This window comes from Scyliorhinus torazame, chromosome 17 (genome assembly GCF_047496885.1).
Source record: "Scyliorhinus torazame isolate Kashiwa2021f chromosome 17, sScyTor2.1, whole genome shotgun sequence".
Lineage (NCBI taxonomy): Eukaryota > Metazoa > Chordata > Chondrichthyes > Carcharhiniformes > Scyliorhinidae > Scyliorhinus > Scyliorhinus torazame.
In genome coordinates, this window is record NC_092723.1 from 67,897,830 (window position 1) to 67,915,586 (window position 17,757).

At 47.2% G+C, this 17,757-nt stretch overlaps 1 protein-coding gene across 2 annotated transcripts in view; it reads right to left on the reverse strand.

Moving 5' to 3' along the window:
* Window positions 1–17,757, reverse strand: part of LOC140393925 (E3 ubiquitin-protein ligase TRIM33-like) — a 256,428-nt gene that overhangs the window by 155,770 nt on the left and 82,901 nt on the right. For both annotated transcript variants that reach the window (XM_072480565.1, XM_072480564.1), the window contains exon 3: window positions 9,954–10,101. In XM_072480565.1, the coding sequence (XP_072336666.1) occupies window positions 9,954–10,101 (148 nt within the window). The remainder of the gene's footprint in view (window positions 1–9,953; window positions 10,102–17,757) is intronic.

Sequence of the window (17,757 nt, forward strand, 5' to 3'; positions counted from 1 at the left end):
AAGCACCAGGGATCCGAGATCGAGTCTAGATTTTAGTGATTGTTGTGGAGTTTGCACAATCTCCCAGTGTGTGCGTGGGTTTCCTCCAGGTGCTCCGGTTTCCTCCCAGTGTGCAGGTTAGATGGATTGGCCATGCTAAATTGCCCCTTAGTGTCCAAAGATGTGCAGGTTAGGTAATGCTCTGGGGAGTGGGTCTAGATGGTGCCCTTTTGGAGGGTCAGTGCAGACTCAATGGGCCAAATAGTCTCCCAGCTAACAATGAATGCAAGGGAATAGAATGCAAATCAGAAAATTGGAACATTGGAACTTTGTTTAACTCGGGAGACAATGCAAGGCAATTCAGGAGACATGATCTGCTTTACAGGAAATATTTGAGCTATGAACAAGAAAAAACATACTAGAAAAGGCATAAGCAGTGGAGCCATGTTTATGCACTTTTTGAAAAAAATAAATTTTATAACACTGATAAGCGGTTAATTTTAGCAAATAAGCTCAACAAGACAAATCTTCTTATACCCTGAAGGATCGGTTTCATAAGTTAACTCTCAAGCTATTACAAATTGTAAAGAAAAATTACAGCTCACTAAGTTTCCTTGTAAACAGTATCTAGGACACAACAATCGAGAAGTCAGTTCAGCTAGTGACGAATGTGATATAAAATAGTTACTTTAGAGATACTAGTTAATGTAATGTAGAAATAAGCCACTTTGATTCTGGCAGTTAGGGACAAAGGGGTTTGAGACCGCATGGAAAAAGCAGGAAGAGGTGTGTCTATGAGAGTGATGCTGCATTGATAGGGGCCAGAGAAAGGGATTGGAAGTGAGCCAATCAGAATAGATCGAACAGGTCAGGAGGGACATAGGCTGACCTATGTCCGTCGAGTATGTGAAACTTGATACCATTTGAATTGATTTGCAGAGATCCCTTTGTTTCTTTGTTCATTCGCTTTCTGGGATATAGGAAACTGGATGTCTCTTATATTTCTATGAAATGAATCAAGCTTGCAAGCTAAATAAATAACTTCTTTTTACGTGCGAATCCATCTCAACTTTTGTTGAGGCCAGACTGACAGAGAAAGAAATTTGGGGATCAACACTAGGGGGCAGCATGGCGGCACAGTGGCTAGCACTGCTGCCTCACACATCCAGGGACCCAAGCTCAATTCTAGGCAAGTGTACCCAGCACAACTATGCCATCTTCTTGAGCACAGTTGGAAAATCTACTCACCTATCAACTATTTTTCCTTTGCAAATTTGTCAGGCACGAATCGCCTTTTATAAATCTAGGCTGGTTGTCCTAATTAATTCCATTCAAACTATAGCGGTTTTATCACATTGCACCTTCAAAAAGCTTAGCCACTAGTGAGGTTAGGTTAACACATTTTCCACTGTCCAGTTCTTACACCCTTTTGAATATATTGGCAAACTTCAAGTCCTGACAAATTCTATATCTAAGCATGCTGATCAGTTCTACTTCTTCCTCTTAGTATTTCAGGATGGAAGAAGCACAAGACATCCTGAAGCTACTCAAATTCTTGTCACATTCCTATTTGCTTGTTTTGATTTTTAAAATCTTGATCAATCACTTTGGTAAGTGCCTACAACTGGATGCTTCAGACCATTGACAATTTCATGATTCAAGCATTTGAATTTTAGGAAAATAACTTGAATTTGGGGATCGAAGTTGTTAAAAATAAAATAAAGGAAGCACTTGTTTTGAGAAACTGGTAAACACACCCAAGATAATTTCCAGTCAGAGGCCGTCCAAATTTACTTAAAGGTGTTAAGAGGTGCGAAAACAATAAACAATAGGTGGTCTTCTCTTAGCTTCAGAATGGAGTCAGTAAGTCTGGAAAGATTGCAGTCGGCCCCATTAGTTATAAATTATTCATGAAATTTCCCCAGATCAACCAACAGTCGAAAACAGCTAGCAAACAAGGGATGTCTTAAAATATGCATATATTTTCCAGATCAAAGGACATGTTTTGGAAGATTAAGTTAATGAGTTGAAATCTCTATTTGGGACCCTTCAGGGGTGCCAGGTTGCCATGAGGATATATTACAGCAAGTTGTTTTTGCTTGAGTTTGTATGTTTTCGGACAGACACCGGCAGTTTACTTATGGAGCTGTGGACCGTTAAGCAGCTGGATGTTTCGCAATCATATGGTGAGAGATGATGGGTCACCTGGTCAAATGCTGGCAGTACCCAAAGATGTGCAGGTTAGGTGGATTGGATATGCTAAATTGCCCCAAAAGGGGTTACAAGATGGGAGATTGGACCTAGGTTCGGGTGCTTTGAGGGTTGGTGCAGACACAATGGGCCGAACGGCCTCCTGCACTGTAGGGATTCTCTGATTCTATGAGCTCAAGATATCTGGTACCTCTGAGAATAACAGGAACAAGGAGGATAATTAAAAGTAAACTGCTGAGGACTTCCGGTGGCGGCTATGAAGGAGTAAGTCGCACATTTGGTGGCTCCCAGGCTCTGGTCGGACTTTTGGACCTTTCCCCCGTTTTTCTACCGAGCTTGAATTGTAGAACGGATGTTAGTGGCAATTGTTTATTGAATTCCCACTTCGGTGCATGGAGAGAAGGACGAGAAGTGTTCGTAAGGGCAGAAACAAAAAGATAGAGAAGGCTTGGGCTGTAACTGCAACAGAAGACAGCATGGCGGCGGTTCGGACCTCTGGCTTGTCGGCCCAGCAGTCGATGGAGCAGCTGATGCAAGTCATTCAGGAAGGCTTTGCTACGCAGAAACGGGACTGCTTGGACCCGATAAAAGAGTCGATTGAGCGGTTGGAGCATAGATTGGACGCCCAGGATCGGGTGATCCAGAAGGTGGAGAAGGCGCTGGCTGAGCAGGAGGAACATCAGACTGCGGTGGAGCAAGAGGTGGGGATGCTGAGGGACCAGAAATCTCCTGGAGAAGGTAGAGCACCTAGAGAAGCTGGCAGAACCCAAGAATCGTCAGGCTCCCGGTGGGGTCCGAAGGAACCGACGCTGGGATATACATCGCAGACATGTTTGTGAAGCTGCTGGGGGATGGGGCATTCTCCCTGCCCTTGGAGGTGGATAGGGCAATGGTGGTGAGATTCCACAGGTTCTCCGATAAGGAGCGCATTCTACAGTGGGCCAAGCAGGCACGGAGCTGTAAATGGGACAATAGCATCTTGCGGGTTTACCAGGACCTGAATGTAGAGGTGGCCAGGAGGCGAGCAGGCTTCAACCAGATCAGGTCGAGCCGTTTTTTTTTTTTTTTAAAAAGGGGAAGTTTGGACTGTTATACCTAGCCCGTCTCTGGGTCACGCATGAGGATCAGCATTTCTACTTTGAGTCGCCTGAGGACGCGTTGGACAAGAAACGGCTGGTGATGAATTGAGAACTTTTGAACTTGGGTGTAACGTTCTTGTTTTTGTTTTTTCTTTTTGTTTCTCCGTTTTTGTAAAAAGTTTCTTGTTTTGCGTTTCATGGAACATGTTTGTGATCCCGTTTGCATTGATTTGGAACCAGCGGTAGAGCTGAGTGAGTTAAGGTTTTCATTTGCACTGTTGGGGGATGGAGGTGTGCTTGTTTTGATCTTGGTGTTTTTCTGTTGGGCAATTGTGTGGGGATTGTTTGACGTTGGAGTTTGTTTGTATGAGTGTGGGGCGGGGGGGGAACAATAGGTGGGCGACTATCTGCCGCTAGCTGGGCGAGCTAGCTCTCGGGAGTGTAGTGGGGGTTGTATACATGTTTGGTTTAGTAAAGGGGGTGGGTGACAGGGCGTTGTTACCCGGGGGGGGGGGGGGGTAAATGTTCTGCTGGCGAGGGAGGGACTTGGGCTGACCGACAGAGAGATGGGAGGGCGGGGGCTGCACCGGTGCATGGAGCTGATGGAGTGGGTGGATCCACGGAGATTTGGGCAGCCGAGGGTGAAGGAGTTCTCCCTCTACTCGCACGTGCATAAAGTGTATTCCCCGATTGATTTCTTCATTTTGAGCAGGGCCTTGCTGGCTGGGGTGATGGACACGGGGTACTCGGTGATTACAATCTCAGACCATGCTCTGCACTGGGTTGACCTGCAGGTTAGTAAAGACAGTAACCAGCGCTCACACTGGAGGTTGGATGTGTGACTTTTGGCGGATGAAGGAGTGCGTGAGTGGCTGAGGAAATGTATTAGGAAGAGGGAGGCAGCTAGGGAGATAGGGAAAGTAAAGGACGGAGATGGGAACCCAGTTGGTGATTCAGAATAGGTGAATAAGGCGTTTATGGATTTCTACAGCAGGCTGTACAGGTCGGAACCCCCTACGGGGCCAGAGGGGATGAGGCACTTCTTGGAGGGGCTGGATTACCCAAAGGTGGAGGGGAGCGGGTAGAAGGGCTGCGGGCCTCCAATCGGGCTGGAGGAGGTAGTGGAGGGCTTGAAGGCCATGCAGGCGGGTAAGGCCCCGGGTCCGGACGGGTACCCAGAGGAGTTTTATAAAATGTTCTCTGTATATTGGGGCCGGTGTTGTTGAGGATGTTCAATGAGGCAAGGGAAAGAGGAGTGTTGCCCCCGACGATGTCACGGGCAATTGTGTTTTCGCTGATTCTTAAGCGGGACAAGAACCCGGAGCTATGTGGGTCCTACATGCCGATCTCCCTGTTGAATGTAGATGCCAAGTTGCTGGCCAAAATCTTGTCCTCCAGGATCGAGGATTGTGTTCCGGACGTTATTGGGGAGGATCAGACGGTGTTTGTTAAGAGCAGGCAGTTGATGGCCAATGTGAGAAGGCTGTTAAATGTGATCATGATGCACCCGTAAGGTAGGGAGGTGGAGGTAGTGATCGCAATGGATGCAGAAAAGGTTTTTGATCGGGTAGAATGGGACTATCTGTGGGAGATACTGGGACGGTTCGGATTCGGGCGGGGCTGTATTGACTGGGTAAGGTTACTGTATCAGGCTCCTGTGGCAAGTGTACGGACGAATAGGACAACATCGGACTATTTCAGACTGCACCGGGGGACGTGACAGGGATGCCCCCTATCCCCACTGTTGTTTGCGCTGGCGATAGAGCCGTTGGCAATTGCTCTGCGAGCCTAGAGGGGCTGGAGAGGACTGGTCCGGGGGAGGGTGGAGCACAGGGTTTCACTCTATGCGGATGACCTGCTTCTGTACGTTTCGGACCCAATAGAGGGGATGGAAGAAATCATGAGGACTCTAGGGGAATTTGGCCTGTTTTCGGGGTATAAGCTTAATATGGGAAAGAGTAAGATGTTTGTGGTCCAGGAGAGGGGACAGGAGAGGCGACTAGAAGAGCTGCCGTTTAGGTTAGTAAAGGAAAGCCTTAGGTACCCAGGCATCCAAGTGGCACGGGAATGGGACCGTCTGCATAAAGTGAATCTGGCCCGGCTGGTGGACCAAATAAAGGACGATTTTCAGAGATGGGGCGCGCTTCCGTTGTCTCTGGCTGGCAAACAGTGAAGATGACAGTCCTCCCGAGATTCCTATTGGTATTTCCGTGTCTCCCCATCTTTATTCCGCGGTCCTTTTTTAAGCGGGTCAACAGAGTGATCACAGGCTTTGATTGGGCAGGCAAGACCCCGCGAGTAAGGAAGGTAATGCTTGAGCGGAGTCGGGGAGAGGGTGGGCTGGCGCTGCCAAATTTCAGAAACTATTACTGGGCGGCTAATATAGCCATGATCAGGAAGAGGGTGGTGGGGGAGGGATCGGCATGGGTGTGTATGGAGGCGGCTTCATGTAAGGGCACCAGTTTGGGGGGGGCGTTGATAACTGCCCCTCTGCCAATCCCGCCAGCACGGTACTTCACCAGTCCAGTGGTGGTGGCGGCCCTGAGAGTTTGGGGCCACTGGAGGCGGCATGTGGGAGCATCGGTCTGGGCCCCAATCTGTGATAATCACCGGTTTGCCCCAGGGAGCATGGATGGGGGTTTCCGGATATGGCGGAGAGCAGGGATTGACAGGATGGGGGATATGTTTCCGCGTACGAGGGTGTTGGAGGAAAAGTTTGGGTTGGCAATGGGAAGCGAATTCAGGTATTTGCAGGTGTGGGACTTCAATAGTAAACAGCTGTCAACCTTCCCGCTCCTACCGCTAAGGGGGATTCAGGACAAGGTAGTTTCCAGAGGGTGGGTAGGAGAAGGGAGCGTCTCGGGCATTTATATGGAGCTTACGGTGTCGGAGGAGACGCAAACCGAGGAGCTGAGGCGCAAGTGGGAGGAGGAGCTGGGAGGTGAGATAGAGGATGGTCTATGGGCAGACGCGTTGAGTAGAGTCAAGACGTCTGCAACATGTGCCAGGCTCAGCCTGATACAATTTAAGGTTGTTCACCGGGCTCACATGACAGTGGCCCGGATGAGCAGATTCTTTGGGGTGAAGGACAGGTGCGCAAAATGTGCGGGAGGACTGGCGAACCAAGTCCACATGTTTTGGACATGTCCAAAGCGGAGGGGATTTTGGCAGGGGTTTGCGAACGTTACGTCCACGGTGTTAAAAAACAAGGGTGGCGCTGAGTCCAGAGGTGGCGATTTTCGGGGTGTCAGAAGACCCGGGAGTCCAGGAGGAGAAAGAGGCAGACGTTCTGGCCTTTGCTTCCCTGGTAGCCCAGAGACGGGTACTATTAGCTTGGAGGGACTCAAAGCCCCCGAAGTCGGAGACCTGGTTATTGGGCATGGCTAGCTTTCTCTGTTTGGAGAAAATCAAGTTCGCCTTGAGATGGTCACTGTTAGGGTTCACCCGGACGTGGCAACCGTTTGTCGACTTCTTCGCGGGAAGTTAATCGTCGGGGGGGAGGGGGGGGGGAAAAGAGAGAGAGAGTAGTTTAGATTAGAGTAGGGGGTCAATAAGGGTGGGAACTGTACGAAAGGTAAATGGCTTTTGCACCATTTTGATGTTTGAATGTATATTGTTTATTTTGTTGTCACTATACCAAAAATGCCTCAATAAAACGTTAAATCCCAGGCCAGAGGCCAGTGATGGTGGGAGGGGGTTAGCAGGATGGGGCTTCTGGGGGTTAGGGTGTCAGCAACGTGGGAAGAGGGAAATGGCATCAGTGGGAATGGCCTCCTCCATTCCCAAAGTTGGATCCCTCAAGCAGGCACCACATGCCTTTGAACGAGGGATCTCCCTTGGGAGCTTGCAAGCAAAAACTTCTGTTTTTGCTTATCATACTCCCCACACAGCTTCCCGCCACGGACCTACAAGGAGGAAAGGGGGGGGGTCTCTGTAATATTCCATGTGGGATCTACAGGATGGGAATGCTGGTCTTCCCCGGGCACCTTGCGGAGTGTGAACTCCCCCGCTAGGGACAGGGGTATGCCAATTTGGATAAAAGGTCGGCCAATAAGGCACCGACCAGAGAGAGGAAGCTGGAGGGATCTATTGAGTAGTGTACATTTCGCTTGCATAAATAAAACTTTGTTCTTATTTTACTCAAAAAAAAAAAGTAACTTGCTGAGTAAGAGCTGTGGCAAACTTCGGACTGGCTTCAAGAGAAGTAAGCGAACCTTCAAGATCCTGGAAAGGATGGCAGAACCCATGGGTGGAAATAACTATGGATCAGGGAGTAACCCGTTGAGATTTTTGACCTTCGAGAATCAAAATTTCTTGGAGGGGAGGCAGGAGCATAACGGTAGTAATCCAGAGGCCCAGGCTAATGGTCTGGTAGCTGGTGGAATTTAAATTCGATAGATCTAAAAAGCAGTAATGGTGACAACAAAACCATTGTTGGTTATAAAAAACCATCTGGTTCATTAATGTCCTTTCAGGGAGGAAATCTGTTCTTACCTGATTTGGCCTACATGTGACTCCAGACCCGCACGAGTGTCGCTGATTCTTAACGGCCCTCTGAAATGGCTAAGCAATCCATTTAGTTGTATGAACTTGTTAGTAAGTATAAAAATGAAACTGGAGCGGCCACCCAGCGTCAATCCCGTTGCATCAAGTCAAACATTTGACATGGAAACCTCTTACTGATTACTACCGATTGACCCCAGCCTTAGCTAATGAATCAGCGCCCCTTCATGTTGAGCACCAATTGGAGGAAACTCTCAGGATGCCAAAGACAGACTGCACTCTGACCAGGGGACTTCAATGTCCATCACTAAGAGTGACTTGAAAGCACCGCAACTGACTGAACTGGCCGAAACCTGAAGGACATAGCTGCAGGATTGGGTGTGCAGCAGGTAGTTAGGGTATCAAGAAAAAATAGAATTGTCTTTGAAGTGTTGGTAGGAGTGTCAACTGCACAGTCCTTGTGGAGACAAAAGTTCCGTCTTCACATGGAGGATAGCCTTCATGTTGTGTGGCACTACCATACAATCCCATTTAACACCAGATCTAGGACGGCACAGTGATTAGCACTGCTGCCTTAGCGCTGAGGACCCGGGTTCGATCCCAGCCCTGGGTCACTGTCCATGTGGAGTTTGCACATTCTCCCAGTTTCTGCATGGGTCTCACCCCCACAACCCAAAGATGTACAGGGCATGTGAATTGGCCATGCCAAATTGACCCTTAATTGGAAAACAAAATGAATTGGGCACTTGAAATTTATTTTTAAAAACAGATCTAGTCTGACCATCCATGAGGCACTATAAGCCGTCAGCAGCAGCAAAATTGTGTTCAATCACAATCTACATGCAACGTTGTGGCCGGGCATGTTCCTCAGTCTACCATTAAGCCAGATCATCAACCCTGATTCAATGAAGGTGCAGCACTAGGTATACCTGAAAATTCTGCATGAAACTGGTGAACCTACAATACAGAACTACTTGAATGTCAAACAGTTAAGTTGAATGCAAAGGACAGAGCTAAGCATTGCCACAACCAATGCATTAAATCAAAGGGCATCCATATGTGAATGGTGGTGGACAATTAAACAACTAACCAGAGAATGCAGCTCCACAAATCTCCTCATCCTCAATGATAGGAGAGCCCAGCACATCAATGAAAAACAGAAGGCTGAAACAACTGTAACCATCTTCAACCAGTAATGCTGAATGGATGATCCATCTTGGCCTATTCCTGAGGTTCCCAGCATCACCGAGGCCAGTCTTCAGCCAATTCAATACTGCAAAGACTATGGTCCCTAACAACATTCCAGCAATAGTACTGAAGCCTCGACAAGGATGTGATTGCACTAGAAACAGTGCAGAGGACATTCACCAGGATGTTGCCTGGGCTGGAGTGTTACATCTTTGAAGAGAGGCAGGTTAGGCGGAGGGTGTTCTCCTTAGAGAGAAAGCGACCTGATTTAGGTGCACAAAATTATGAAGGACAGAGATAGGAAGAAACGCTTCCTCTTAGTAGACGGCTTTTTAAAAATTGTAATAATTTTTAGGCAACACAGTGGCACAGTGATTAGCACTGTTGCCTCTCAGCACCAGGGACCCGGGTAGAATTCCAGTGGTTCAAGCGGCAGCTCACCATTTTCGCAAGGAGAATTAGGGAGGCAATAAATGCTGGCCTAGCCAACAACACCCACATCCCATAACAATTCAATTTTAAATACTTTAACAGTGGTTAGTAGTACTTGCTTTGCACAGTAAAAGTTATAAAAACATGGGATCTTGCAGCATAGTTCTTTCAGTTAATAACTGGGAGGTAAAATTTCTAAAAAATCAATGGTGTCTTGGAGATAACACCATGACTAAAATTCAGTTTGTAAAAGGTTACAATGATCAACTGGTCTGCTACTCAATGCATGATTCATTCCAATCTTTTAGCATCTTCATATTTATGCTTCTATCCTCTAAATGCAGATGCAAAATGTACACAATCATTGTAATCTGTAATAACGATTTCACAGTATTTATTCTCTTTCCAAGGGCCTGTGCAGATTTGATGAGTCAAATGGCCTCCTTCTGCACTGTAAATTCTATATGTGCTATCCAGATTCCTCCTAACAGACCACCTGTGTTTGAAAATTCAGATCAAATCGGCAATATTAGAACTGCATTTGGCAAATGAATTTCCAACCTGGCGAAACATCTTCCTTCCTTCTTATTGTATGATCCTTTGTGAATTTCACTCTCTGGTGGGCTTCTACACATGTCTTACAGAGCCATTCAAGACATTCCACACAAAATCCACTGGCTTCTGCATTATCTTCACAGCTTGTGCATACCTGTGGGCCCAAAAAAAATCATGAATTATAACTTTCCCCCAAAATCATCTGCAAGATAAAACGTTTAATGTGCTACTACAATATTAATGGTAAAACTAGTACTTCTATGCTTGTCCTGATTTTCATTATTTAATTATAGGAGATTTGAATTTGCGGAATTCACATTTCAAGATCTAGTGCTTAACAAGACTTTTCCAATATTTTATTAATTATCCTATGTATATAAATTCAGTACTTATCCATTATACCATCATTGTTCTGCAGTTATTTTGGGCCATAGAGTCACCATAGAGTCCCTCCTGTGCAGGAGTGATAACTTATTGATTCATTTGATGTCTTTAAGTACTGATTGAATGCATAGCTAGAGAATGGAATTATTTAAAAGGCCATGACTGTGAAAAGGTAGTCACTGTTTCAGATAATGAATAAATTATTGGCCTTTAGGGTCTTGTCTGCAGAAATTCAGACATCCTTTCAACGAATGTTTCATATAATGAATAGACCATTGTATTCCAGCGCATTAGTAATAATATCAAATAATTAGCTTCAGCAAGGTTGATGGCTAGTCGTGACAGGAGATTCCCATTCCCGAAAGGTGGCGCAATTAAAATGGCACTGAATTAACTTTGATGGGCATTGGTCATTATCTCAAGTAATGACCAATGTTTGACTAACAAATCATCCTCTAAGTAACAGATATCTATTTAAACAAATCAGGAGCTCTCAGCTGAGAATTAGAAACCAATGAGGGATTAGACCATCGATGAGGGTTCCCTTGAAAGAAGTAACTTGTAGTCAAGGGTTTGTTCCAAATTTACGCTTTCCTCAATTCTTGAACGGTCTATCGATTTACCTTGTTTTAGCGTAATTTCTTTATACTTTTCTTATGCTCTGTGTTTAATGCTTTTTGCTATGTTCTGAGCAGTTTATGCATTATTTGATCTAAGTTTTGATTCAGTTCTTATGCAAATGTATTAAGCTGAATAATTGGCAATAAAAGTTGTATTATGGTCACCTCCAATCAACCGGACTATCGACTCTTATTAGAAGATAGTGTAATAGGTGGAGTTAAGGACAGCGGGGGAATACGGTGCGGAGTGCGGTGAGAATAAACAAGATATTTAGGGACTTCTATGGGGATCTGTACAGATCTGAGCCCCCAGCGGGGGAAGAGGGGATGCAACGATTTTTGGATCAGCTGAGCTTCCTGAAGGTGGAGGAGCAGAAGGTGACTGGTTTAAGGGCGTCAATTGGGCTGGAGGAGCTGGTTAAAGGGTTGGGGAGCATGCAGGTGGGGAAGGCCCCGGGGCCAGATGGGTTCCCGGTTGAGTTTTACAGGAAATACTTGGACCTGCTAGGCCCGTTGCTAGTGAGGACTTTCAATGGGGCGAGGGAGGGGGGGGGGGGGGGGGGGGACCTTGCCCCCGACAATGTCCGGGACGCTGATCTCTCTGATCCTGAAGCGGGACAAGGACCCACTGCAATGTGGGTCGTATAGACCGATCTCACTCCTCAATGTGGATGCTAAGTTGCTGGCAAAAGTGCTGGCTACGAGAATTGAGGGCTGTGTCCTGGGGGTAATTCATGAGGATCAGACGGGATTCGTAACGGGTAGGCAGCTAAATTCCAAATGTGCGGAGGCTCCTCAATGTGATTATGATGCTCTCGTTGGAGGGAGAAGCGGAGGTAGTGGCAGCTATGGACGCAGAGAAGGCCTTCGACCAGGTGGAGTGGGAGTATCTTTGGGAAGTGCTGCGGAGGTTTGGTTTTGGAGAGGGGTTCATCAGCTGGGTCAGGTTGCGATATAGAGCCCCGGTGGCGAGTGTGGCTACGAATCAGCGGAGGTCGGAGTACTTTCGGCTGTACCGAGGGATGAGGCAGGGGTGCCTCCTGTTCCCCTTGTTGTTTGTATTGGCAATTGAACCTCTGGCCATGGCACTAAGGGAGTCCAGGAAATGGAGGGGACTGGTCCGAGAGGGAGAGGAACATCGGGTGTCGCTGTATGCGGGCGACCTGTTGCTGTATATGTGGCAGATCCAGTGGAGGAGATGGTGGAGGTCATGCGGATCCTAAGGGAGTTTGGGGACTTCTCGGGGTATAAGCTCAATGTAGGGAAAAGTGAGCTCTTTGTGGTGCATCCAGGGGACCAGGGAAAGGGGATAGACGACCTACTGTTGAAGACAGCGGAAAGGAGCTTTCAGTACTTAGGGATCCAAGTGGCTGGGAGTTGGGGGGCCCTGCACGAGCTCAATTTGACGCGGTTGGTGGAGCAGATGGAGGAGGATTTCAAAAGATGGGATGTGCTGCCACTCTCGCTAGCGGGCAGGGTGCAGTCAGTTAAAATGACGGTCCTCCCGAGGTTTTTCTTTGTGTTCCAGTGCCTTCCCATTATGATTCCCAAGGCCATTTTCAAACGGGTAGGTAGGAGCATTATGGGTTTCGTGTGGGCAAATAAGACCCCGAAGTTAAAGAGGGTGTTTCTGGAGCGTAGTAGGGACAGGGAGGGCTGGCACTGCCGAATTTGTGCGGCTATTATTGGGCTGCCAACGTGGCGATGATCCGTAAGTGGATAATGGAGGGACAGGGGGCGGCGTGGAACAGGTTAGAGATGGCGTCCTGTGTGGGCACGAGCCTGAGGGCGCTGGCGACGGCACCACCTGCCGCTCTCTCTGACGAGGTACACCACGAGTCCGGTGGTGGCGGCGACGTTGAAGATCTGGGGGCAGTGGAGACGACACAGGGGCGAGGTGGGAGCCTCTGTTTGGTCCCCGATTCGGGAGAACCATGGGTTCGTCCCGGGAAGGATGGGTGAGGGGTTTCGAAGCTGGCATCGGGCAGGGATTAGAAGAATGGGGGACCTGTTTATAGATGGGACGTTTGCGAGCCTAGGGGCGCTGGAGGAGAAGTTTGGGTTACCCCCAGGAAATGCTTTCAGGTATATGCAAGTGAGGGCGTTTGTGAGGCGGCAGGTGAGGGAATTCCTGCTGCTCCCGGCACAGGGGATTCAGGACAGGGTGATTTCGGGTGTATGGGTTGAGGAAGGCAAGGTCTCGGCGATCTACCAGGAGCTGAAAGAGGAGGCCTCGGTGGAGGAGTTAAAGGGCAAGTGGGAGGAGGAGCTTGGGGAGGAGATAGATGAGGGTCTGTGGGCTGATGCCCTGAGTCGGGTTAATTCTTCTTCCTCTTGCGCCAGGCTCAGCCTAATACAATTCAAGGTTACTCACAGAGCGCATATAACAGGGGCAAGGTTGAGTAGGTTCTTTGGGGTGGAGGACAGATGTGGGAGATGCTCGGGAAGCCCAGTGAATCACGTCCACATGTTCTGGTCGTGCCCGGCACTGGATGGGTTCTGGAGGGGTTTCGCGAGGACTATGTCCAACGTGGTGAAAGTCCAGGTCAAGCCGAGTTGGGGGTTGGCACTATTTGGGGCAACGGACGAGCCGGGAGTGCAGAAGGCGAAAGAGGCCGGTATCCTGGCCTTTGCGTCCCTGGTAGCCCGGCGGAGGATCTTGCTATTATGGAAGGACGCGAAGCCCCCCCAGTGTGGAAGCCTGGATAAATGACATGGCTGGGTTAATTAAGCTGGAGAGGATAAAGTTTGCCTTACGAGGGTCTGTGCAGGGGTTCTTCAGGCGGTGGCAACCGTTCCTAGGCTATCTCGCGGAGCGATAGGAGGAGGTCAGCAGCAGCAACCCAAGGGTGGGGGGGGTTCCCTATGGGTACCTTTGAATAACATATGGGGGGGGGGGTTACTGTATATGGGGAAACCCAATGTATAAGTTTTGTATAATTTTTGACTGTTGTGTTTGTGTTTCTTTCCTTTTGTTATGGGGGTGGGGGGGTTTGCGAAAAATTTTGTAGGAAAATTTGAATCAACATTTTTTAAAAAAAGATAGTGTAAGAGATCTTACAAGGAGGCAGCCATTCGGCCCATCAAGTCATCATCGACCCTCTGAAAAAGCACCCTACCTAAGCCCACACTCCCACCCTATCACTGTAACCTAACCTAATCTTTGGATACCAAGGGGGTAATTTAACATGGTCAATCCACCTAATCTGCACATCTTGGACTGTGGGAGAAAGCCCAGGCAGACACAGTGAGAAAGAGCAAAGTCCACACAGTCACCCAAGGCCAGAATTGAACCTGGGTCTCTGGCGCTGTACGGTGCAGTGCTAACCAGTGTCAATCTTGCTTCGTACAATTTGGCTGCTGCATTTGTCTACATAACTGAGTACATTTCACAAAATGATTCACTGGTTGTGAAGAGATTTGGGGCATCATAAAAACATAAAAAACATTTGTTATTTACTTAACGTTTGCCTAGCATTTCCAGATTTATGTTGGCTATATTGTCAAATACTTTCAAATATAGAACCAAGCATAGAATAGCAACATTGCAGAAGAGTAGCACTGGGGAAGTGGTGGCAAGACCCAGGTCAATATTCTGGGTTCACGTCCCATATTGCAGATGGTGAAAAAATGGAATTAAGAGTCAAATGATGACCATGAAACCATTATCGATTATCCTTTAGGTAAAGAAATCTGCCATCCTTTTCTGGTCTGGCCAACATGTGATTTCACATCCACAGCAATGTGACTGACTCAAATGCCCTCTGAAATGAGTTAGCAAGGCACTCAGTCCATGGGCAATAAATGCTGACCCAGCCAGCGACACCCATGAATTTTTAAAAAGCAAAGAACATGAGAAATAATGGAGTTGAAATCAAGAAGAAATTTAAGCTTTTTCATCAATACAAATTGCACAAGAGTTCCAAATTCATCAAGGTAGGCAAATTAGCATTGTGACTTTCAAATTAACTCCATTAGGAAGAGTTACTAACAAAGCCCAAAATTAATTCATTTAGGAATCAAGCTACTAACCACGTCTTTCCTAAGAATTCTGATTAAAGAGCTAGAGATGCAATAAAAGAACAAAACATGCTAGAATATCAAAGATTAATCAGCATCTAAAAAGGCAATACGAGCTTACAGCACAAAACACTTAACTGCCATTTGGAAGCTGTGATCGTCACCAGAAAACCCCACTAAATAACTCTCAATCCCTCAAAAGAAAATATAGGTCCAAGAACTACACAAATGCAAGGCATATTACACATAATAGCCCAAACATTGCTGCGAAAATAACACAAGGCTGTTGCTGTTATGTAAATGCAAATGTCATGGCAATTTCAGGGATGCAACTGAATGCTGGAAATCAGTAACACACACCAGAGTCATGAGCTTAGTGAAAATTAGATCTCCATGTCAGGCCGCTAGTTTTAAATACACTGGGCTCTGCGAAGATCCGGTCCTTGTGTGATATTAATGCAAAATTGCCACAAAGTTTCAAGCAAAGATATTTCAATATTCATCCCTCAATCAACATCACAGAAACAAATGATCTGGTCATTACCTCATTGCTGTTTGTGGGAGCTGGCTGTGCACAAATTGGCTGCGATGTTTCCTACACTACAACATGCCTTTTCTTCAAAAGCTAGTTCATTCGATGAAAGCATTATGGCATAGACATTTGACTTTGATTTGTTTATTTTGTTTATTGTCATGTGTACCGAGGTACAGTGAAAAGTATTTTTCTGCGAGCAGTTCAAACAGATCATTTCGTACATGAAAAAGAAAATAAAAATAAAATACTTAATAGGGCAACACAAGGTACACAATGTAAATACATAGACACCGGCATTGGGTGAAGCATACAGGAGTGTAGTATTAATCAGGTCAGTCCATAAGAGGGTCGTTTAAGAGTCTGGTAACAGCGGGGAAGAAGCTGTTTTTGAATCTGTTCATGTGTGTTCTCAGACTTTTGTACTTCCTACCCGATGAAAGAAGTTGGAAGAGTGAATACGCTGGGTGATTATGCTGTCCACTTTGCCAGGCAGCGGGAGGTGTAGATGGAGTCAATGGATGGGAGGCAGGTTCGTGTGACGGACTGGGCTGTGTTCAACGACTCTCTGAAGTCTTGGTCCGAGAAGTTGCCATACCAGACTGTGATGCAACCAGATAGGATACTTTCTATAAAAGTTGATGAGAGTCAGTGTGGACATGCCGAATTTCCTTAGATTCCTGAGGAAGCACAGGAAGTTGTGCTTCCTTGGTAGTAGTATTGACGTGAGTGGACCAGCACAGATCTTTGGTGATGTACACTCCTAGGAATTTGAAGCTGTCAACCACCTCCACTTTTGCCCCATTGATGCAGTCAGGGGTCAGTACAGTACTTTGCTTCCTGAAGTCAATGACCAGCTCTTTAGTTTTGCTGGCATTGAGGGTTAGATTGTTGTCATTACACCACTCCGCTAGGTTCTTTATCTCCCTCCTGTATTCTGACTCATAGTTGTTCGAGACCTGACCCACTATGGCAGTGTCATCACCAAACTTGTAGATGGGAGTTGGAACCAAATTTTGCCACACAGTTGTGTGTGTACAGGGGGTATAGTAGAGGGCTAAGTATGCAGCTTTGCATGGCCCCGGTTTAAGGTTTATCATGGAGGTGGTGGTGTTTATTCTTACTGATTGTGGTCTGTGGGTCAGAAAGTAGAGGATCCAGTTGCTGAGTGAGGAGCCAAGTCCTAGGCTTTAGAGCTTTGATATGAATTTGGCTGGGATTATGGTGTTGAAGGCGGAGCTGTTGTCAATAAATAGGAGTCTGATGTAGGGGTCCTTATTGTCCAGATGCTCTAGGGATGAGTATATGGCCAGGGAGATGGCATCTGCTGTGGACCGGTTGCGGCAGTATGTGAATTGCAGTGGATCAAGGCGTTCTGGGAATATGGAGTTGATGCGCTTCATGATCAACCTCTCGAAGCACTTCATTACGATTGATGTCAAGGCCACCGGACGGTAGTCAGAGGCACGTTGCCCGATTCCTTTTTGGCACTGGTATGATGGTGGTCTTCTTGAAGCAGGTGGGGACCTTGGAGCAGAATAGGGACAGTTTAAAGATGTCCGCGAACACATTCTGTCAGCTGGTCCGCCGCAGGCTCTGAGTACACAACCAGGGATCCTGTCTGGACCAGTCGCCTTCCAGGGATTCAATTTCAGGAAGTCCGATCTGACTTCGGAAGCTGTGACGGTGGGTGTGGGTGTGTTTTGGGCTGCCGGGGCACTCAACAGCGGATCGATGGTTTCCTGCTCAAACCGAGCAGAGAATGCATTGAGAATTCATCGGGGAGGGATGCGCTGCTACCGGAGATACTCCTCGGCTTTGCTTTGTAGCCAGTTATGCTGTTTAGGTATTGCCACAAACGACGAAAGTCTCCGATGCCAGTCTGTGACTCTAGCTTGGTCTGATATTCTCTCTTGACACCCGGAATGGCTTTGCAGAGGTCGTACCTGGATTTCTTGTATAGGTCAGGGTCGCCTGACATCAACACCTCAGGCCTGTCCTTCAGTAGGGAGTCAATCTCCTGATTAAGCCACGGTTTCCAGTTGAGGAATGTATGTACTGCTTTCTTTGGCACGCAGCCGTCCACACATTTGCTGATGAAGTCTGTAACAGTGGTGGCATACTCATTTAAGTTGGTCGCTGAGTTCTTAAATATGGTGCAGTCCAGTATCTCCAAGCAGTCACGTATGTGCTCTTCTGTTTCCTCGGACCAGCACTGCACGACCTTTTTAGCCGGATTCTCCCGCTTTCTGCT